Consider the following 25192-nt stretch of genomic DNA (forward strand, 5'->3'; position numbering starts at 1 on the left):
CTGGTTTAAAAAAGTACCAAAAGGATAGATGTGTGGGATGCAACATGGAAGACGATTTCCACGTATTCCTAATAAATGTTAACTCATGCAACATATTGGATATATCAGAGGGATACTCAGGTACAAAAGGTATGAGGGATGCACACAATCTAAAGAAGGTAAACTAAGCTTTTTCTGTCTGGCAATAATAATCTTTCAGCAACACCTAAACTGCTGCTTTTTTTCATTACGCGGCGGACTCATCTTAAAGCTGTCGTGTCTGCTTTTCCATACATATGTAAATGCGCCCTTAAGTGCATCTATTATGCTATTATAACACACATAAAATGTCATTCCTTCACATTTTTTGTGTCTGCAAATATATCCAAGTTACAATTACAGTATAATGAAATCTAGAGTAAAAATATGTACACAATCTGTAGATAGATTTGCCATATAAGCTAAGAGGTCAACACACACAACCCCTGTGCAGAACAGCCCCACATATTTGGTTTGTGCTTCTTTGTGGTTGAATTGACTAAACATAACACACATATTTAATCTGGATAAGGAGTTTAAAACATGATTGGGAGTCATTTTAGTCTGACTTTGTTATTCAGGCTCATAAACGCATTGATTAGAAGTAAAACCTTTTCATGAACAACTTTCTGCTGTGGGCTCTGACCTCATAAATAGTTTGAAAGGTTTGTATTCACTTCTCTCTCTTTTCTCAGGGCCACTCTAAGTATAAATGTTTAATATCAGAGATCAGATGCCAGATATCGACTTTCTTTATAGCGTGTACATAAAACCCTTTCACCTGTCAGATGCCGGTTTGATCCTCTAACAAATATGAAATCAAAAAGTCCCATTTACCTTTACAGTGTATTTATCTGCTGCTGCAATATCACATTGCCCCCGAGGGGATGATTATCCTTTTACTTGATCTCATGCATCAGATGGTCCTATTATAGTTCATGAACCAAGTACCACTCTTAAAAAGGTCAAAGCTTCAAAACTAAAGAGATAAGGAGGTTTTCAAGAGGGTTCTCAGTAGAGAAAATAAGATGAAAGATAGAAAGAACAATCTTGAGATACTGAACAGAGAACAGTGGCAGTCTCTCTCGTCTCATTCGCTGCGTTCCCAAGGTAACCACTAAAGTATTCACCCAGAACACATGGCTAGATCACAAGCCTGTAATTTCACAGGAGTGAAGCAGTGTGGTGTGTGTGTTGTGTGTGTGTGTGTGTGGTGTGGGTGTGTGTGTGTGTGTGTGTGTGTGTGTGTGTGTGTGTTGTGTGTGTGTGTGTGTGTGTGTGTGTGCGCGTGTGTAAACTGCATTATTCTGCAACATGTGAGTCCTGCTGAAGTGATACGATTATGTTGTATACAATGAGTGCCGTTACTGTATGTCCACACTGTAAAATACAATATAATGCAGACTAGCAGTTGGAAATTTCAATGTAATTTAGGGGAGAGTCATCCAGTTCGAGTAGGCTAAAACAGGTACTCTGTGCCTGTGTGTGTGCGTGTGTGTGTGCGTGTGCGTGCGCGTGTGCGTGTGCGTGCGTGCGTGCGTGCGTGTGTACCTGTGACAGGCTGGAGAAGCCCAGGTTGCGGCAGCCGTTGCAGGGCGTCAGGGCCTCCCAGAATCCACCGGGGCCGCAACTCTTTTCTGGCTCGTCCTCTTCTACGGCCATTGCGAGAGGCGGGGTCGGTCTCTGTGAGCACAAACAAAAAGTTTTTTTAAAACCACCAGATTACAAAACATGACTAGTGACCAATAATAAGGAAGTCAAAATTCAGAAGAAGCCAGAAAAGTAGTAAAAAGAGTAGGTTCAGCACAAACAGTGAATAGATATTGCCTGCAAGATATGTGACATTTAGTATCCTTTCTTTTAAAATACAATTCTTGAAACAAGTGACACATTTGAATTAGAAGTTAGTTTGCATTCGTGCTCTGGGTGCCACAACCAGTTAACCGGAGAGGAGAAAGGTGAAGGGACAGCAGAACTACTTTATCTCCCTGTGGTGTCCCCCCCCCCCCCCGGGCCCTGGGCTCCCAGGAGGCAGCTGGGTGGAGGAGCTCTGTGGCGGGACCTGTCAGAGGGCCGGCCCAGAACAGCTGATCCTCAGTGAACCATATGATGCAGCCAGAGGACCGTTTACACCAGAGCACAGAGACAAACACCCCCACAGTGCCTGATATCAAGCTTTACAAGGAGGTGACAGGAGAGGAGAGCAGTGGTGTGAAGTAACTAAGTACATTTTGGAGTAGTATTTACATTTTTTGTCACTTTATATTTCTTCTCCACCACAATTCAGTGGTAAATCTTGTACTTTTACTCAACACCATTTATTTTCTACCTTTAGTTACTTTGCAGATTTGGATTAATGATGTGAAATATAATCAACCCTTAAATCAGACTTTAGTTCCACCTGGAGTAAATTCACAAGCTACCCTGCAGTATACAAAGTCATTCAAACTAGCTGCACCTTTACCAGCTTTGAGAACACTGTATGCATCAAAACATATGATATATTATTCTGAAATGGGCAAATCAGCATAATGAGTACTTTTGATTTTGGTTCTTTAAGTATATTTTGATGCAAATACTTTTGTACTTTGAATTGAATAACTTTTTGATTGCAGGACTTTTACTTGTAACAGAGTATTCCTACACTCTGGTACTTCTTTTACTTAAGTACAAGATCTGAGTACTTCTTCCACCTCTTGAGGGACGGAGGGAAGTCTGATGACAAGGGAAGACAAATCTCTTTTTATCTATGAGATCTAAATCAAAACAGGAGGGCAAAGAAAGCAAAGATAAAGAGAGGAACTTGGGAGGACATGTTAAAGAACGGGAAGAGTAAAACGGTTAAATTAGGAAGTGAGGGATGATACAGAGGAGGGGGGGGACAGACTGGAGAGGGAGGCAGAAAATGAGGCTGAAACCAAAAGGTCACCAATCGCTCCAGATCGCAAAAGGCCCTCTGCAACACTGGAATATTGATTGATGTAAAATGAACAGCAGTGCTCACACACACACAAACACACACACACTAGAACCGCATGAACGACAGACAGATTTCCCACAGTAAAATCTGATAACAGCCAGCGTCATAAAAGGACACTAATTAATTATTCATTACTGAGGACTGCACGAGTGATCAAATGATATTATCCTGTGTGTGTGTGTGTGTGTGTGTGTGTCATGGGTTTTTTGCATGTTTTATTCATGGTTACAGGCACAGCGATCACATACTAATGGTTCCTGCCACACACACAGTCAGTAGCCTGGGGGCACGTAACTCACACACACACCACACTGTGAATGTCAGTGATAGAATACAAATTGGTACTTATAGCGAGAGAGAGGGGGGACACATGATGGATCGAAATAATTACAGCCTAAGTGAGCCGAGGTGTGTATGTACACCTTACATGTGTGTGTGTGTGTGTGTGTGTGTGTGAAGTCTAAACGCCTGCTGCACTGTATGTAAACATTATTCGCCTTGCTTTCATATCGAGCCTTTACAGAAATGGAGAAGATGATGAGCTATTGATCAAAAATATTCCTTCAGTGAGGTTTGCTCTCTGTAGGTAAGGAAAAAGAAGATAAATAGAAAGGAAAATGAAACAGACGTGCCGTGACAAGCAGCACAGACAATTGAATTTCTTTGAATGTTTCTGTGTGTGTGTGTGTGGGTGTGTGTGTGTGTGTGTGTGTGTGTGTTGTGTGGTGTGTGTGTGTGTGTGTGTGTGTTGGTGTGTGTGTGTGTGTGGTCTAAGAGCTCAGGTGGGGGGTCAGTGTGATAGATGACCCTGAGTGTTGTGCTGCCTCATGACTTCATGGGCTGTGGAATTGAAAAGCTCTCCGTCTCGCTGTGCTGTTCTGTTGGAAATAAAGTGCAGCTGCGATTCTCTGATAGGCTCACACTGAAGAAACTCAGATATTTCATCGCCAAACTGGAACTCCCAACCGATAAAGTCCAAACAGTTGCCACTGAGTGTTTAACAGAGCGTGTGGAAAGGGAGGTAAGCAGGTGAAGTAGATTCTACTCGCAATATGTCAGTATAAAAAAAGCTCCAGATGAGAAGAAATAAGGTCAATAAAACAATGTCTGCAGGCTGTGAACGGCTGTCTGAGCACAAATAGTAATTACACATCTAAAGTAATTCAACAAACAGAAGCTGTCGTGTTCCTGCAACAACAAGTGAATACTCAATAAGAGGAGAGGGCTCGTGGCTTCAGTCTGTCTGATACTGCCCTCTGCTGTCAAGATAGACAAAGTGCAGGCATTTATTTCAGCAGAGAACATTCCCACAGACGCATACAATTCTGCTATCAGGCCCTTTGTGGTGTGATAACATGTTTAAAACAAAAACTTATATATATATATAGAGGGGATAGAGATTCGTAGTCTAGCTTTGATGTGCTTCACACAGCAGGGGTTCTGTTTTAGTTTTCTTTCTATAAAGTGTCAGATAATATAGCAGCTAGACATGGCACTGTTGTTATTCTTTGAACATTTATTTTATTTAAGTTGCAAAATTCAGTTTTAAGAATAATCGCAGAAAATATTGTAACTTTTTCTTGCATACACAAATAACATGAATATTTAACTACAGCTTCAACTTATGATTTGTTTTGTTTTTATTAATTAGTATACAGTTTCTCATAATAATCAATTCTCAGGAAAAAAAAGGGAAAATGTCACAACCCTTATTACTCGTGATTATTATGCCGGTGTCATGCATTGTAGCTCACTGCCATCAGTGTGAGAGTTTATGTTTGAATTGGTCATTGGAGGGAAAAGCCCTTTGGATAAAATCTCTAAATAAATGACTTCAATTTGACAGATTAAATGAACAAACTGAATAGGCAAGGCAAGGCAAGGCAAGTTTATTTATATAGCACCTTTCAACACAAGGCAATTCAAAGTGCTTTACAAAAATGGAAGACATTAAGAAAATGGCATTTAAAATCAGTCATTAAAAAGAAAAGATAATAAAATAAACATTAAAAGAAAAAATACATGGATAAAAGTTAAAAGTTACAGTGCAGTTTAAGATGTGAATAGTTCAATTAAAAGCAGCGGCAAAAAGAAAAGTCTTCAGCCTGGATTTAAAAGTAGTAAGAGTTGCAGCGGACCTGCAGGTTTCTGGGAGTTTGTTCCAGATATTTGGAGCATAATAACTGAATGCTGCTTTACCATGTTTAGTTCTGACTCTGGGGACAGAAAGCTGACCAGTCCCTGAAGACCTGAGAGTTCTGGATGGTTCATAATTTAGCAGTAGGTCAGACATGTATTTTGGGCCTAAACCATTCAAAGCTTTATAAACCAGCAACAATATTTTGAAATCTATTCTTTGACACACAGGAAGCCAGTGTAAGGACTTCAGAACAGGAGTGATGTGATCCACTTTCTTAGTGTTAGTGAGGACTCGAGCAGCGGCGTTCTGAATTAGCTGCAGCTTTCTAATAGATTTTTTAGTGAGACCTGTGAAGACACCATTGCAGTAGTCGAGTCTACTGAAGATAAAAGCATGGACAAGTTTTTCCAAATCCTGCTGTGACATTAGTCCTTTAATCCTAGATATGTTCTTTAGGTGATAGTAGGCTGATTTAGTAACTGTTTTAATGTGACTGTTGAAACTCAGGTCAGAGTCCATGACTACACCTAGATTCTGGGCTTTATCTGTTGTTTTGAACATTGCAGACTGAAGCTCAGCGCTAACTTTTATACGTTCTGCCTTGGCTCAAAAACCATTACCCTCAGTTTTATCTTTGTTTAATTGGAGAAAGTTCTGACACATCCAGTCATTGATTTGTTCAATGCACTTACTCAGTGTTTGAATTGGAGCATAATCTCCTGGTGAAATTGTTACGTAAATTTGTGTGTCATCCGCATAGCTATGGTAACTTATTTTGTTGTTTTTCATTATCTGAGCCAGTGGTAGCATGTAGATGTTAAAGAGAAGAGGCCCCCAAGATGGAGCCTTGAGGTACCCCCCACATGTCATATTTGTCAACTCAGATGTATGAATAACTGCTCAAGTACAAACTCTGTGCTTTTGAATATAACAGCCACTGATATGGTGGAACGTATGCTGAATCCTATTTGATGTCATTATATAAAGGGCCGCCGCTTGCGGACAGGCAAGGCAGGCAACTGCTTGGGGCCCCGGACCAGAAGGGGGCCCCCTAAGAAGGTAGATTAAGAAGGTCCACAGCAACGACAACAAGAAACACCCTTTAAATTTACTGCAACGACATGTCGGGAAACCCCCTCAAGGCGGCCCCATGCATAGCGCGCCGTAAAATGCTGCTTCTTCTCTTAAGTTTCGTTGCCTTGCTCCGCTCCGGGGGGGGCGGGGGGGGACTCTAGAATCGGCACTGATTTTATAAGAACAATGTTTGCCTTAAACTGCAAAGTTCACAAGAAGCTCTTGAAGACAGCATCAGACGCAAAGTAATCCTCCATGATTTTGTCCTCCAAAAGTTTGAATTTTGATTTTAAACGCACCAAACCCTGTCATAACTGAGTAACCCTACCTTGACTCGTGTCAGGGTCCCGTTGGGTCTGTCGGGCCGCTCCTCGTCAGAGAGCCGCCCGCTGCCAAAGCTGTCCATGGAGTGAGAGGAGATGGTGTGGCAGAGCTCCTCGAAGGAGTAGTCTCTGTCCCGGCACTTTTTGATCTCGTGGAGCAGCTTGGACAGCTCACTTGTCACGGCATCATCTGGGGAGAGGACCAAGGGAAGTAAGAGAAACAGCCAAAGTCTCCAGCAAGGGTGAAAATAAATCTGTTTTATGACTGACTTAAACACCAAATCAGACTGCTAAGCACACATTGGGTAGAATATATTCATTTAAATCATCCTTTTATTATATTTAGACATACAAATGGTTTCCTAAACAAATAGGAGGTTGTTGCAATGCTACATTTAGAACATAGGGGGCAGCGCCTGACAGGGATTAGCATGTCAGTGCAGAGCGGTAGTAACTGTCTGTCTCCACTACAGGAGCTGCTCTCCATGGCTGGGTTTATACTCTATTGTTACAAAAATAAATTGCTTATGTTGTATGTTTTTACAACAACAAATAAAGGCACAATAATCCACTTCAAAATATATTTCAGGATGAAAGTTAAATTCTTCCTCTGGGCTGCACAGTTGGACTTCAGTGTATTTCCTTTACTAACAGAAATAATCAGCATTAATAATTAAATAATAAGATGTTGAAGCATATCTCAAAACATATCATGAACCTTATGCATAATGTATTGGTTTCCAGTGTGACGTATTCTAATACAAAAGGAAATGCCACAAAAAACAATAGAAACATTAGAAAAATGTCCCTTAAAGGGGACCTATCATGCAAAATGCACTTTTGTACGTCTTTTATACATGAATATGTGTCCCCGGTGTTCCAGGGAACTCACCAAGTGTCAGAAAACACAACCCTCTCTATTTTCCTCAATACCCAAATCTCTAAAAAAGGGGCTGCAACGGATCTGATAAAAACTGATCCAGATTTGAACACTGTCCTGACGTCAGGACAGTGGCGCTACGGCTATTGGGCCAACTCCACCAATCAGGAGGAGACAGCCACGGCCATTGCCGTTCGAAAGCGCTGGAGACGCTGTAGTACATATGCCAGGCCTGTAGGTGGTGCTGTTCTCACAGAATCAGCCCTTGCAAAAACAGAGCTAAAAAATGTCAAATTGAGCGAAATGAGGCATGGCTAAAATGCATGAACTGTTTGGTATTTTGAAAATAAAAAAGTATAAATATGCCTTATATAGGTATGGTCCTACACTATATTATTCAAATATAGCATGATAGGTCCACTTTAAAGCACCTTCAATCCCAGTATGAACCTAATCATTGTTTGTGGTTGTTCTCGTGTGTGTGTGTGTGTGTGTGTGTGTGTGTGTGTGTGTGTGTGTGTGTGTGTGTGTGTGTGTGTGTGTGTGTGTGTGTGTGTGTGTGTGTGTGTGTGTGTGTGTGTGTGTGTGTGTGTGTGTGTGTGTATGTGTATGTGTATGTGTATGTGTCTGTGTATGTGTATGTGTATGTGTATGTGTATGTTACTCACTCTTGTGTCTGAGGGAGGGGGAGGCACAGGGTGAGGGGACGGAGGTTCGAGGGGCAGGGATGGGAAATGTTCTGACTGGCTCCTCCACGATACTCCTCCTCTCCATCTCGTCCATCATGTATTCTACAGAGAAAAGGAGACAAGAGAGTAGGAGGATGGATGGTCAGACAATAAGAGAAGAAGCTGAAAAACAGGAAGAAAGAGGAGAAAGTAAAACTGGTTTGAAGAGGAGTTTTGAGGAAGATGTGATGTTCTAGGATGGTGCAGAAGCATCGGGTAGGAGAAGCGTCTCAGAGACATTTTCCTGGATCAATATAATAGCACGAGCATCAGCATGGTAAACAGCTTGTACCGCATTCAATTCTCACTTTTCCCCACACCGCAAAATCACTTCACAGCTCCAGCTAATAGAGCACTCTGCTGTTCAGAAGAGCAAAAGGGAAGAAATCTGTACGTGAAGAATGGAAAATCACTCTCAGGTACCTGTGGGGGGGTAATAAGTTCATCCAACACGCATACACGGTGAAATGCTAATGAAGAATCCTATTACAGTCAGAATAGTGTTTATTTATAGGAATATGAATCTTGCCTCAATACTTATGATGGACAGCCACATTTACATACAGGTATCAAATAAAATTGAGTCATAAAGGAAGGATTACAATGCTTTGACATTTGTATTACTGCACTCATGCTTTTGTACTGCACTGTAAGTATATGTAGGTATATTACCAGTTGCTGCTACACGGTAAGAAGTGAACTGGGATTGAATTTGAACAGGGGGATAAGGCAGGCGCTGAAAATCGATTGATATTTCTCTTATAACAAGGTGCCTGTGGCAAACAGTAAGCCTCGCAGCTGGTACAATTGAGATTGTGCGTGTGCGTGTGCGTGTGTGTGTGTGTGTGTGTGTGTGTGTGTGTGTGTGTCCCTCTCCATCTCCTCTCCAACAGGAAATGGCATGCAGCTGATCTTTTCACCAAGTCACAGCTGTGTCCTTCTCCCTCTCTTCTCCCTCTCTCCCCCCCCCTCTCACAAACACATTCAGGCTACTATTTATGCTGAAGTCCAAATCTCTCCGTTTATTAGATTTTGATGGCTGCTATTCTTGAGCAATATCTACCATCACATGAATAACTGACTCCTAAAAAAGGTGTAAGTATTGTATGTATGTCTACAAAAAGTGTGATTCTGGATATACAACAGTATTTACACTTAAAAAAAGCATTGTTCTCGCACTGCTCAGGATTTTAGCAGCAGTCAAGGTATAATGGATGAATTCAAGTAAAAAATAAGTTATACAGCTGCCGTAACCTGAACAACTGTACTGACACAACAGCTGTCAGTCAGCACAAACACATCCTGTGAAGCCAAGCTTTATTGAGACTCAAAAAAAGATGATAACTCGATAAGAATATGTTTTGTATTCATCAGTGACGAGCTGGAACAAGCATAACTTCATAAATATACTATAATACTGTCAGTGTGGACTATTTTTCTTAGCTTAAAGTAGCTCTTATTGATTGTATGGGGCTACTTGGGGGCAAAATAACAAGCTGTTAAGTTGCGTTTAGAGTTAAGAAAACAGTTCTCAATTTACATATCCAGCAGACATGGAGCAACATTAGCATGCATCTGAAGTCCCGTTTCTTGTCACCTGATGAATTTGAATCGTTCTCTGCTATGAGGAAAACGACGTCCTGCTTCTAAAGTAGGTTGATGAGATCTTTACGACTGAACCAAGACAGATATGTTTATTCCAAAACAATGATCTTAAATCTATTTATTTTGTATCAGAATCAAACATTAAACATTTCAGTAGCTTTAAGTCTATTTTCAAAAGTTATTTTCTAGCTGTAGCCAGTTTGTAACATTCCTGGGAGTTCCATGTTTTCCTTTTCATGATGAGTCCAAGTTAAGACACGGTTAATTTAGGCTCTGACACATTCTCCTCATCCCTCTATCCCTCCATTACCGTCTGCCAGTATCTCCCTCTCTATAAATCATCTGGAGCTGAGTGCAGCCACAGATTACACACACACAGATCGAGCAGGCCTCCAGGCCGCAGATTACATACAGCGTTCACACTGCGCCTCGTAATCTCCTCAGGACAAACACTGTCTTTAGAAGTTGCAATCTGGAGGATCTATGGGTCTCTGGGGACTGCGGAGTGAACTCACACTAACAATCACTGGTCACACACAAAACACATATTGCAGTAAACATGAGGGAAGAATGGCCCATAAATGGCAGGTTGAAGACCAAGATGCGGAAGACTGAAGAAAGAAATCAAACAACTTATTCTCTTTGCTGAAAGAGTCTGACTGGCTGCATCTCAAAAGTGCTGTTTTGAATATGGACTTGTTGAATCCAGTTGAATTATGAGACAAACGTTTATTTTTCTATTCACACATATGCATCCTCACAAACACTTGACATCCATGCCCATGTTTAGCTTTATAGAGTGAAGACTGGTTGGTTGGTGAATTTTGTAGACTGACCAGCTGACAAAGTGAGGAATAGATCTGCTGGTTGCAGCCTCAATATCTATAAAATATTGCAGCCCATATCATCTGAAGTACTACCAATTTAGATTTTGGTCTAAATAGTGCTGTCAGCTATCATAAAATGTGGGTCTGAACTTTATTTTAGTATTTAATGGTAAGCATAATATTTAATACAATAATGATAAACATTGAGATTGCTTACAAATAAGCTATATGGTATTCGATGGATAGTATATAGTCAATTTTTTCAGGCGATATCGTACATTTATTGTAAGTGAGTATTACATGTTTTGCTCCTGAAATTACCCAATTTTCATGCAGTATTCATCTAGATTATGTATATGTTTTGTGCGTGTGAATGTGTTTGTGTGTGTGTTTACTTAACCTTGGATAAGAGCAGTGATTGCTGAGATTTGGATGCAGGATGATCTCTAAGGATCTCGAGAGCCGTTCTCCCCTTGCAGTCTGTCAGACTGGTGTCGATGTCTGACACACACACACACACACACACACACACACACACACACACACACAACCCACACACACCCACCACACACACACACAACACACACACACACACACACACACAACACACCACCACACACACACACCACACACACACACACACACACACACACACACACACACACACACACCACACACACACACACACACACACACACACACACACACACACACACACACACACACACACACACACACACACACACACACACACACACACACACACAGAAAAAGGACATGAGCATCGATACACAATAAATAGGGCAAAGGTCAAACCAGAACACCAATTACTTTGTCAAATAAGATAAACCTTACAGGAAAATGCATGTGTGAAATAAAATTGATGTTTTTTACAAAAAGCCTTGGCCCTTTTCATTAGGTTTTAGACCAAGGTTTCCCCCGGACAAAGGGACACACCGTGCTAAATCACAGAAATGACACACACTTGCCTGCAAAAAGAAACACAGGAAACAACTCAAGGATGCAGGGTCCACTATAAATCCTAATTTACCCGACTATTACGACCCCTCCCTGTGCTCATGGGTCCAATTTTCAACATGAAAAGATATGACATTGGGTCCCTCTGCTGTGCACCATTAAAGAAAAATGAATCCAAACTGAGACATAGCACATTTAGGGCCCCATGCTATGCTCCAGTTTTTCTCTATTTCATACTCACTTTTTATACATTGTTGCTGCTTTTCTCTTGGTATGCTTTTTATAGAATTTCATGCACTTTTTTTTGCTTTTATTTTCAAATCAAAAACCAAATAATTGAATGAATAAATAAGTCCGATTTTTTTAAGTTCTAAGATGTTTGTTGAATGCCTGACAAACAGTTGTTTCCAAGCTAAGAAATGACCACTGATTTAATATTCAAGATCCTTAGTCATGATTGACAATGTAAGGCTGGCTGCCCGGCCCCTCATCCGTAACCCCCCGCCCCCCCCCACCCCACACATTCACACAGTGTTTGAAGAGTTGAAGTTCAGTGAATGAGTCAGCTCAGCCCTCTGTTGATCCAGGATGTTAATAACATGAGGCCAATAGAACATGGCTATCCACAGGAAGTCCTGCGGGAAACAGGAAGTGCTCAAGGAAAGTGCGTGGGGGGTGGTGGTTTCAAAAAGCTTACATTGTCCTTCAGTGACCTTCAATCTGCTCTGTATATAAGAAGTGTTATGGAATGTTCCCACTATTTAAAAAAAAAAATGTACTAACCAGTATGTTTTACATGCAATCATAGTTATACTGTACACACTTTGATAAGATTTTGAAATCAGTCAAAAGAAAAACAGCAATGCACATTATTTACAGGTGTAAGTGATTATTTTTGAAGGAGCTGGTAGCCAAACACCCTCAGGAAGTGGGTTTTTGTCACTACTACTCCCTTTCACCCTGTTATCAAGTCAAGCAACATCATCAAAAAAAGAAACCACATAATTTCCCGTTGAAGTTTCAGCACCTTCTACTGATACGACAAATCCTTCCAACAACAATAAAACTGTAAGTCCAGGATTGTATAACAGAGAAAATGCAGCAGACAGATGTCTGGAGTCAACCTGAGGGCAAATTCAATCCACTATCTTGAGAAATAAAGACATGTGGAGCATCTAGCCCCAGGTTAAAATAAAAAGGGAAAACAAGGGGAACACACTCAGTTTGTGTTCTTCCAGGATATATTTATAGACCCACCTGAGTCAAGCAGCAGGCGGACTACATCCATCTTCCCAAAGAGAGCCGCCTCATGGAGGGCACTGCCATTCTCCGTCTGAGGGGAACAGAGTGCGTGTTATTATTCCATCACTTTCACAATTTGACAAAAGGCAAGGCAAGTTTATTTATATAGCACTTTTCAACACAAGGCAATTCAAAGTGCTTTCCAAAAATGAAAGAGCATAAAACACATTAGAAACATTAAAAAGCAAAGATAATATAACATGAATAACACAGGTACATGAATAGAAGTTACAGTGCAGTGTCAAATGTGAATAGTTCAATTAAAAGCAGCGGCAAAAAGAAAAGTCTTCAGCCTGGATTTAAAAGTAGTAAGAGTTGCAGCGGACCTGCCTGAGGCCACACTGATTTCAACTGTGACACAAGCAGCAGGAGAGTGTGTGGAAACTTCCCAACTTCCCTCGCCATATGCCGGCCTGTATCGGCCTCCATTGCTTCTAATATGAGGATATTACAGATATGATGCAACACATGGAACTAGTGAGGGGGGGGGCGCTGGTACAGTAAGAACCTCATCTCAGATCAGCAGTGAGGAGAGAAATGTAATCTGACAAGCCTACTTTGATCAGAAACACTCAGGAGCCACGTACAAAGAACAGATGTTTACAATCACGCTGCGTGGGAGGAATAAGAACTAAGATTTAAACCACGGGGAGTTTTTACGTGACTATGACATTTTCAAATACTTTGGTTTGGTGTTTATAAAAGTGAAACAGGTGGGTGGTTGTAAGTGGGTCGGGTCACATTCAAACAATACTAATCTTTTGTTCAAAATTAATAATATCATTTTCAATGACAGAGTGAAACATTTACAAAACATTGATGGCATACAACTCAGAATGACTGTAGTAAACATTACCAAGAATTAAAACATACATTTGTGCAAACCATATTCTTGCCATAAAGAACAGGTAAGAAAAAAAACATTGCAATGTATTTCCAGGTATTAAATTAGTTTTAAAGAGTAACATTTGTAAAACTCTAAAGTTAACTTATCACATTCACTTTTCTTTTGTAAGAAAAACAGCAAAAGAGAGACAGAGAATGACCAGTTAGTACCGCTGTATTGATTATTAGTATTGAAACAGTCTAATTATTATATGATGATACAACATAAGACTGTATGTGCTTTAAGTGCAAAGGACACGATTAAAATATAGTTTAATGGGAATTAAATGATAGAAAATGTTATGTTGACTCTCTGGCATCAGTATATTCCACACTTTAATTCTCATGCTGTGTTGGAAATTGTGTTTCTGTATTTTCCAGAAACATATTGCCCTGTGCAGGCTGCTTGAAGCTAAAGTACCCACAAGGGACACTACAAATTTAAACTTGAACCGCACACAGCCATGACAAAACGATACTCTTACACACACACACACACACACATACACATTACATATGCCGAATTCGTTGCATCCTTTACGGTTGGCTTCCTGATCCCTCATGAAAACCTGCAGCGGAGCAGACTCGCAGCCTTAATGAAGACGAATGATCTGGACCACAGCCAGTTCTGCTGAAACACAGCCGGGAAATTCAACTCAACGCAACACTGCACCAGATCTGCAGAGAATCCCAAAAAACGTACTGAAGTCGCCCTGTTTCCTCTGCATCAAAAAAGTGTCATCGGACAACATATGGCCACTCAAAGGGTCAAAGGTCAGTCATCCAGGAGAATGGTCTAGGTGTAAATCCCAATTGTATCCATATTAGTGACATAGCGTGATTGACTGTGGTACCAATATTTTACCCACAGTAGAGGAGGTGGGAGCACAGGAAATGATCCCACCCCTGTTTCCACCACACACACACACACACACACACACACACACCACTTGCCCTTCTAACCCCTCCTCTATAGTCATCTCTAGACCACTTCCCGTCCCCTTTCCCATGCCGATACGCGTTGATGTCACGAGGAAACGAGGTAGGCCATTCCCCCTCTCTAAGAGTTTCCGGGAATTGAAAGGCAGAAGACTTGAATGTAAATGCCCACTTAGGAGAGGCTGTCGACAGGGTCTATGTGTGTATGTGTGAGTGTGTGTGTTTATTCTAAACTCTTGCCCTGTGTTGTTGGCTACCTGCCCGCCCAGCAGCAGGTTGCTGCATAGGGACTTCCTCTCATTATGGAAACATTCAGAGAAGAGAGAGTGACTTTGCTGCTGCTATAAATTATTCATTCACACTCAAACAGACCTATATGGCTTGACACCAATTACTGACCTGTGCACACACACACACACACACACACACAGACAACACACAAAGTGCTTCTAACAATTTGCAAGGTGGCCATCTGTGGGTCGCCCACAGCTTCTACGATATACTATCGACAGTAAGGCTGTAGCACTGCATGTGGAAGAGAGGGTAAAGAATATATTCAAATAAAATTGGCAGTTTGAGCCTTATTCAAATGGTGTTGTATTTGTATTAATTTTATTTAAGAAGGGACAATAAACATGAATTAACATGAGCACTGGAGTCATGTAAATGTGCCAGGTCTGTCATAGAGGCTACTTTTCATCTGCAATTCCCTGGCAGGTTGAGGGCATTACAAGAACATATACAATACATAAGCAGGATTTAAACACATGAGCACACTGCCTCACGATTGCAGCACATATAAAGCACACGTGCAGAGTAAAAAGCCCTTTTTAAAAAAACGATAAAGTTATGTGTGTGGGTTAGTTAGCAGCCTGTTGGATTTAGCTTCTCCATATATTCATCAGTAACTAAAAAGGAGGGCAACAATACAGTTTGGTTTAGACTTTGATTTCAGCATACTTTATAAACCATTAATGATCATCATAGTATTTTTTTATAAATATACTGACTAACATCTACAGTACATAACTGGATCTGAATACAGGTACAAAAACGAAACATTAAGGAGCCAGGGAAGTGGATTTAATGTTGTGTGCCGGTAAATGTATACGACAGTCCTATTCTAAACAGAAAAGCCTGTTCAACAGATTATGGTTCATAAAGCAGGTCAGATGGCATGTGTCATCTCACTCAAATTACACAGCACATTTAACCCTCCAGGATGGCAATGATGCTTGTCAGATACTTATGTAATGTGTGTTAGGCTTACTGTCTAAAAAGAGAGGTCAAAAGATGGAGCTTTTGATGAATGGATGCTTCTACACAATATGTTCAGCAATAAAGAGATGAAGCAGACTCAAGGTCAAAAAGCACATTAGATCAGAGCAATCAAAGGCTTGTGACGCTCATCATCTGTATGAAGACACAACAAGACAGAGAGGTCTGCAGCACTGTGTATGTTGGAGAGGACGAGGGAAATCAAAGGCGTGTTGTGTTCATCTTCACTAGACACATGGAGCCCGAGGCAAATCCCTGCAGACACACACACACACACGAGGCAGAGAAGAAGGCGCTGAGTCATGCTTCTCCTCGCTGTGGGAGCACCAGAGTGACCCGTTTCAAACAGGTCAAGTTGTTCACATCTTTCCGCAGATGAAGCACGCACACTCTGAACACCCACTACTCTGAACTAAAGTTTGCAACATGTTTGAGATGCATTTAAACTTATTCTGGAGGGAAGTGGCACAATGGGACAAAATATTCTCCTAAGCTGTTTTGTTTTCTTGCTGCAGAAAGCCATTCTACATGCTTCACATACTACATAAACTGTAAATAAACACAGCCAGGGAAAAAGTCCCAGGCCAGCAGTGGGACCCCGAAAATGTTGAGTACCACAAAGTGTTATGATAGAAATGTATAGTACGGGTCCCAAGCACAACTGTCGGATGCTAACTTGGGCAATTTGCGTGTGGTTATATGCTATATTGAGCATGTCGAAACAATTTCTGACATTTTATGGACCAGAAACTGCAGTTTTGTGTCCCCCTAAACTTTAAAATCAGCCCCAAAATGCATCAAAATCAGCTCACCAGGAGTAGAAATATGGCCTCTTTCTGGTTTAAAACTGCAATTTATGATCCTGAAAATGTCAGAATCTGATTCAACATCCTCAATAACCCAAATTGTCCAAATCGGTCAAGACATGTTTTAACAATTGTCTACATATGCAAATTAATGCAACTTATGCTAATTGTGCAAATTGCCCAACATATGAAAGTTAGCATTGGCAGTTTCACTGCCGTACTATACATTTCTAACATAAAACTTTGGGGTACTCAACACTTCTGGGTTCACAATAGGACTCAAACTAACAGACTAAAAAGGAAGCACGGGGCATATGTTACGCCATATGTTTGTAGCAAATGAACAGAGCCAGATTTTGAAAACCGTAGAAACAGTAACAACTATACATTCAGAGGGTTCTCTTTCTCTGTTGGATTTGTATCTGTTATTTCTCATGTCTGTTTGAAAACCCTGACACATATTGATCCCTGCTGCTGTGGGCCCTGAGCTTCTGAACTTTCTTGTGTTTTTGATTCAGACTCAGCAGCTTCCTGAGGCTTTGAGTCTGAAGCAGCGCTGAAACCCCTTGAAGCTGGGTTTCCTTCAATCTCTCATGAACAACAAACAGCAGAGTAAAGGATCTCAGTGGGAGACAAGACCCCCCCACAGACATTCAAGTGTATTAAAGTACATGTGAAAAGAAAGCATCACCTCACAGGTACAGGTTACAACATACACTGAGGTTTAAATCAACACACCTTTTCTTCAATCTGTGAGTACCACACGAGATCTGAGACCTTGAGTCCACACACATTTTGAGACACTTCATGACTTCATAAAATAAATGTCACAGATTGAAAGGACAATTGTTATACATGTTTGATTTTAACATAGTGAAAAGCATAATGAACGTGCAGTTATTTTGTTTCTACTTTATTTCCTCTTTTTTTCTTAAATTTATTTTTCATTGATTTGGTATTGTACGTTCTTTTCAACCTGGAAAATGTGTGTATACAGTAGATATGTGTATGTATATGTATATTTTTTTGTATGCGTGTATTCATATACATACTGTACACACATGGAAACCTACCATCTAAGTTTGTTGGTCAAATGCTGAACACTTGGATCCTTGTCCAATATCGTTGAATTGAATTAGTAGAGTACAAAAAAGTACCTCAGTAAGAGAGAGAGAGAGAAAATAAACGTCTTCTAAAACAAAACAATCGGAAAGGGCTCAACTCAAATAGGCTCAGGAGCCTGATAAATACAGACCAGGGCTGTTTTTTTCCAGTGAGCGAAGCCCAAACAGTTTAGTTTGTCAGAGGAAATCGTCTCCAGAGAAAGACAACAGTGAGGAGAGCAGCAAAGCGTGGTGTTGTTTTGACAAGGCCTCAGAAAAACAAATGGTCCAGAAAGAGAGGGGACAAAGCAGTGTTTGAATTGTCCAGAGAACTCCAAACACACAGTGTGATAGAAGAAGGGGAAGAGGGGTTCAGACAGCATGACGGAGTGTGTGCAGTAATGAAGCTCCATAGACTGAGGTGACTGTATTCAGACTGTGGGTGGTAAAGAGGAGTGAGGTGACAGGGAACTCTCTCAGAAACATACTGTCCTCTTCCTCTTCCTCCTCCTCCTCTCTCAATTATTCCCTCCAATCAATTATTCATCCCTCCCCACCACCACACTATAGGAAGCATGCACCGTGTATACATGCTCTCTGGCTCCTTTCAGAAGGAGAATGGGCCAAGCGTTTATGCCTGTGGTGGATTATATACAAAAACAACAAAGCCATACTCCCTTTCATTAAAAACAGAAGACTGCAGCTTTTGAAATATTCCAATACAGCAGTCAGTCGCAGAGATTTTTAAAGATTTACTCGGACAAAAGGACACCTTCTGCACTCACAGCAGCATCACTAATACGAATAAAGAGCCACTTCTTATCGATTATGTTCAAGAAATGTCACCTCCTGACCAAAAGTGTTAAACTTGTTACATCAGTACAGTACATGTGTACATATTTGAAAGAAATCTGAACATTTCTATGAGGACTACTTTCTTCACCTCCCAGCTGTCACATTTTAAATAAGAAACAGCCAACAATAGATCCTGGGTTACGGTTAGGGTTTAGGTAACAGTTTCCTTTTTCAAATCCAATTTTGTCAAAAGGAACATGGTTTTCCCCAAGCCAAAAACACAGTTCTTGCTATTTCATTATCTCTTTTGTGTCTGCAAGGCTGTGATAATCTGAGTCAGGAATCTGTGATATCCTTGGATGCTGATGTAGGACACCAGCAGCTGAAAGCCATTCGTTCTCTCTTACCACACAGTTGACGTCCATGCCGGCCTCCAGCAGCGTGTGCACGGTGCTGTGGTGTCCATTGCGAGCGGCCAGGTGGAGCGGAGTGTGTCGGCGCGTGTGACTCGTCATGAGGTTGGGGTGAGCGCTCACCAGCATGCACACCACCTGCGCACACAAACACAGCAAGTCAGGAGGATAACAGCAACGTTTGGGGAACTGGGACACCTTTTTGAAAGAATAAAACAACAGTAAACAATGTTTGAAGTTTTTCTGAGAATTAGTAAGTGTTTCAGCCCCTGAGAATCAAAGAGAAGCACTGTAAAGTTATCTGAGCCAGAGACAAATAAATACAGCACACAAAGAAATACCTGCACCAAGCTAGTCCATAATACATTTACATTTTCACCCAGCATACAGAATAATAATACAGCGCCAGAAAGGAGCTCAAGTGAGAAGGATTTACTTAAGCCATTTATGTTCTGTGTGAAGAATTTGGAGGGTGGGGTCTGTTTATCCTTATAAAAACTAAAGAGGACGACTGTAAGGAATTTATGTAACAAATGCTTGTATCTGTTTTAAGTTAAGCCCAAAACAGTAGCAGCTAATAGTGTAAAGAAACCAGTGTTAAAGTCAGCGGGATACACAGTTTTTTAACCAAATCACATTAGCATTGCAAACCTAGTTAGCTTTTGTTTACTTCTGTGTGAAATCAGTACCTATTGGATAAGAAATGACGATACATTCGAATGATAAATATGCCACCATTATCTTTTTAAACCTCAAGTGTTCAGGTTATAATGAGAGGTAAAAGCAGAGCAAAAAATGTGTTCATCTGAATATAAAAAATGTTATTCAGTGTTGGGTTTTTTTCCAATCGATAATTAATGGAAATATACAGTAGGTCTGTTTCATTTGTTATTCTGTAGTGTACAGCACGTCCTTGAATTAATACACCTGTCAATCATCTTGGGCATGATAGGAGGCTGTCAGTCAGTAGTGGAGTAGCCCTTTGTTTGATGGTCATCACACAGTTCTCTCCAAAGCTACTTTCTTTAATGTATTTCTCCATGTGTGTGTACAGTCAACTTTTGCCCCATGTTAGTTACATCTCCGTGCAGCAGCAGCTTCCACCACAGGGATTTCCCTTCATTATGATGCAGAGAGTGAGAGAGAAACACCGCTGCCTTTATAAATTATTCATTCACGCTCAGACAAACCTGTGTGGCTTGACTGCAATTACTCATACCTCAGCAGAGAGGATGTGTGATTGCATTTGAACATCAGCAGATGCTCGTGCTAGTGTGTGTGTTCTTTGATACATTTTAGTAGTGGTGTAAAGTAACTAAATAGATTTACTCAAGTTCTGTACTTAAGTATCATTTTGAGGTACTTCTACTTGACTTTTTCAATTTTAAGCTACTTTGTACTTCTACTCCACTACGATTCAGAGGTTTATAGTGTACTTTTACTCCACTACATTTATTAAATTCCTTTAGTCACTGTGAAATATAATCAACTCTCAAATCAGACTTTAGTTCCACCTGGAGTAAATTCACAAGCTACCCTGCAGTATACAAAAGTCATTCAAACTAGCTGCACCTTTACCAGCTTTGAGAACACTTTGATGATCAATCATTATAATCCAAAAATGTAATTCATATCAATATCATGCCGCTACCCCCCCCCCCCCCCTGTTGTCCTGGGGAAGGTACAGATTGAGGCCCCGCTCACACGGGAACGTTTGCGTTTATGCACAGTATGCGTATTCAAAAAAGTCTTCCGTTCACATGCATTCGTTTCATTTAACGTGTCTGTTCAAACGAGGCCGCTGGAAACGCTTGTAGTACATATGCCGGGACTGTAAGTGGCGCTGTAACTTCCGCCAAAATACACCAAAAGCAGCGAAGAAGAGCAGCCCAGCAGCCCTGCCGCAATGTTGCCATGGCTACCCTTCTGTTCATGCCCCGCGGTGTATTTAGCAACATGTAGTTCATGTAATTCTCCATGTCCACTTGTTGCTGATGGTTGTGGTAGAGGAGCTGTATATTTTTGCACTAATATCTGTAGCATGGTCAGTAGCAGTAGCACTAGCGGTAGCTACTGACAGGAGGAAGTGTGTGTGGCGATTGCTGGTATTCAGCGGGATATAGTCATTTCCTCAGCATATGGATAAATGCAACGGGGAAGTTAACTGAAAGAAACCGAATCTGTGGATATTGCATTGACCGACCAAGAAGCACGTCTCCGTGGAGAGGACCCGCTCAGAAAGAGAGATATTCTCTACAAACACCGGGTGAGATCCTCCTTTGTCAATATAATGGATCAATGCATGAAATCTGACTCTGTTTATTTTGTTTAAGGAGTATATTGGGCGTTAAACAATTCTGGTTTGCCTTTTATAATATTATTTCATTCAAGAACCCCTTTGTGCGTTTAATTAACACAGCTATTTTTGATAGTTGCTACAGCAGTGAGCAGGAGAGGTGGGGGCTATCGCTATTTTTGCAGGAAATATTCGTATAGAGGTGATTACACGGACTCGGTTGACCCCCCAGAGCGTTTCGTTTGCAAATCTATCCACCTTGGGACCCGTTATCGTTTGTGGGGTCAGTTTCTATCGGCCTCGTGTAAATAATAGGGCTATACGCACGCGAACCTATGCAGACACAAGCCGTTTTCCTCCTCGTGTAAACGGCGCCTCAGGCGCCGTTTACACGAGGAGAGAAAACGGCTGCTTCCCTTTCCCTGCCAGCAAAGACACATAATGTATGCAGAGGTTCACATATGCTTCTCAAGGATCCCACCCTCTAACCAGTATAGCTGCTGAAAACAAAACATGATCCCTCACCAGCTCCCCACTGAGTTTGTGTTATCGGAGCCAAGTGACACCTGTACTAATAAGTTGTATCCACATTGTGCCACCTTAACTGGTTTTTTTATGATTACATTTTCATTGCAAATGAAATGTTATTAGGGGCGTTGTGCCCTTGTAGCAGCTGGTAGCGGACGCTTGTGTGACATTCTCATTCATTTCAAAGGTTTGAATCATTTTTAGGTGACTTTTCATCCAGTATATGGAGATTTGAGCTTCTCCCCTTGAGAGGTATTGAAAGGTCAAGTCTAACAAGGTGAGATATTACTTGATCTCTCTTGGCATTAAATTGAACAAAAAACTTCCAGGTACAAGTTTGAGATTGAATTTAAGGAATGTCTGGATTGGATGGTGATTGATGATTGAACTTTAGTTTAAATATTTGTAACAACTATATTTACTGGGCATTTCATGTGAGCCTATGTGTAGTTGGATTTAAATATTTTATATTAGAAGATAAAGTCTTTATGGTCTTTGTTTTCCCTAGCTCCAAAAAAGGTAATGTTGAACGTTTTCTGGACAACAATGTAAGGTTAGTTACGACATTACAATACTCTTAGTAATTGGAATTTAGAAAAACCCGACCAGCCTTTTGCGTCAGATTACCAAAATGTGACTATTATCATACCTAAAACATGCTGAAGAAAATGCTGCCGTACCTTATATTAAGGGTGAAAAGGGACAAATGGGAACTTTGAAAGATAAAGCTATTTTTGCAACTTTAATGCAAAACAAAATGCATCTGGTGACTTGGAAGCCATCTGCCTGAAAAATACTTTTGGTACAAGGATGTACATTTTAATAAATACAAATAAGGTCCTTGATATTTTGGCAACAATAAGGATATTAATAGAAACTGAAGAACATCTTAAAAGACTTTGGCCTTTGTATTGTAAATAATATACACATTCAGCTTTTAATTTCACCATGAAAAGAACATATATGTCATTTTTACTGACCTGTAGCCGGCCGTACATGGCGGCCAGGTCCAGGGGGGTCTCCTGTTGGCTGTTCCTCATGGTGGGGTCGGTGAGCTCCTGAAGCAGCACTGACACCACCTCAGAGTGACCGTACTGCGCCGCACAGTGCAGCGCCGTCTCCCGCTCATGGTTCTGTGACAGAGGGAGAGGTGAGGAGGAAGAGGGATGAGGAAACAGGTGGATGGAGTGGATGTAGGAATTATAGGAATAATGAAGAGAAGGAAAAAAAAACATCAGAAGGATGGAGCGAGGAGGCAGAGAAGGGGAAATTAAAGAGGTAAGTGATGGAAGCAAGAGAGAGTTAAAGAGGTAAGTGGTAAAGGATGGAAAAAGGGTGATGGAAGTAGGGATATGAGTTTGTGGTGATTAATGGAATGGAAAATAAGAGAGTGAGAGTAGGGTGTATGTGGGTGAAAGTTTTGAGATAGAGAGAAGAAAAAGGGGGAAAAGCAGTGAGTCTTACGTATCTGAACACAAACACAAGGTGAAATTCAAGATGGAAAGCTACACTCTGTGCACGAGTTTCTGCTCCACATATGAAGCACATGTCTCGGTCAGTACATCATTCTGCATGTAAAATACCAAAAGCGTGTCAGGTTTGCGAGCGCTGTCAGGGGGAAATCTATAGCTTCCTGTCAGAGGAATTGAAGAGATGGCCAAAAGCAACATTTCTTTCCTCAAACCCTTTGTGCTTTTTAGCTGCAACACTTTACTCACCACTTACCCGACTGAAGTCAGCATCCATTCAACTGCTCAATCACCATAATGATAACAAAAAACTACCATCAAAAAGGAGTTTGTACCACATATCAATCATACATTCATTTTTAAAGTAATTTTGAATTAATTTCTTTAAACTTATTTCTCAGAAGTACATTAAGCTTACACATTACCCAGATATAAGGATATAAGGGTCTCTTAATGTACAGTATTTATCGAACGTTATTTATTTATTTAAGTTACAGTTGATGGTAAAAGTTACATATCTGCAGTACATACTGTAGCAGTGAAAATACCCATTTTAACAATTGTTTACATACTTTCTTAAAATGCTTTAAATGGGGGCTCGAAGTAAAACATTATCTCTGCATTCCAAGTCATGTAAAAAAAACTAAAACAAAACAAAACAGTGCTCTGAAAACTAACAATCTCAAATAACCAAATTCCCCCAGAGCATGATGAAGAGATAGGAAGCCAGACATGTGGCCTTAAATGTCTCAGAGAGACTGTGTTTTAAAGGTTATTTCAAACCTGAGAGGCTCTAATGTTTAGAGGAGCTGTGGCTATTTTCTGGTTCTCGAGGGGCCCTCGTCAGGACAAGAACACTGTTGGTGGTCCCTGGGGTCCTGCAGCTCTGGGAACAGCCTAATATGTGGAAAACTGAGCAGAGGGACACCCATGAAGGAAAGAGAGACATCATTGATAGTCATACCAGGGGAGAAGAAAGAGAGGAGGATAGTGAGACGGCCCTGCAGAGATTACATCTGTGTGTGTTCCTGTATACTATAATCTGTCAGCTATGAACTGCACATATACATACACCGTACACGTGATGGAAGCACCCATAGCAATTTAGGCTTCTGTGGAAATCACCAAAGAGGGGGAAAGGAAAGTTATAAGCGTGTGAATCTCAAGGTTCAAGGTTCTTTATTGTCAATCTGACATAGCTACAGAGTAATTATGTAGTTGAAAATCTTATGTCACAGGCTTCTCCAACAATGCAACATAATAACATAATAACAATAAGAGCAAGAGCAATACAAAAAGAAAAATAGTTATAAAATAAAATAAAGTTATGATGTGGAATAGTGCAGTACGAGTCGATATACAAGTTATTGGAATGATATATATATATATATTAGGTATTAGATACCAGAGGTGTGGACTCGAGTCACATGACTAGGACAAAATCACAAAACACTTGCGACTCGACTTGGACTTGAACACCAATGACTCGGGACTTGACTTGGACTTGAGCCTTCTGACTTGAGGTGACTTGATAATTTAATTCAGGGGTCTCAAACATGCCGATCGCGAGATGCCGCTAGAAGAGCAGACTCCCGTCGGGGAGAGCAGAATCTTCAGCCGCTGCAACTCTTGCTGAGAATCCATGCAGGCAGGGGCGGGACTTTATTTTGCTGAGCCAGCATGCGGCCAATCATATGCGAGGACACACTAGGATCATACTATTATGTGAAAGAAGGGTGGGGGGCAGACGCTCCAAAGACCGCAGGTGTAGTGGTACAGGCCAGATACACAGAGCGACAGGGAGCCGGATTTAAATGCAAGCGCG

General features: G+C 40.9%; 1 protein-coding gene across 1 annotated transcript in view; it reads right to left on the minus strand.

The window, feature by feature from the left end:
- Positions 1-25192, minus strand: part of anks1b (ankyrin repeat and sterile alpha motif domain containing 1B) — a 206654-nt gene that overhangs the window by 115829 nt on the left and 65633 nt on the right. The window contains 8 exon segments of the mRNA XM_034133394.1: positions 1570-1701; positions 6541-6725; positions 8084-8206; positions 10976-10993; positions 10996-11076; positions 12811-12886; positions 19069-19212; positions 22879-23031. Of these exon segments, the coding sequence (XP_033989285.1) occupies positions 1570-1701; positions 6541-6725; positions 8084-8206; positions 10976-10993; positions 10996-11076; positions 12811-12886; positions 19069-19212; positions 22879-23031 (912 nt within the window).

Source organism: Trematomus bernacchii, unplaced genomic scaffold, assembly GCF_902827165.1.
Source record: "Trematomus bernacchii unplaced genomic scaffold, fTreBer1.1, whole genome shotgun sequence".
Taxonomy (NCBI): domain Eukaryota; kingdom Metazoa; phylum Chordata; class Actinopteri; order Perciformes; family Nototheniidae; genus Trematomus; species Trematomus bernacchii.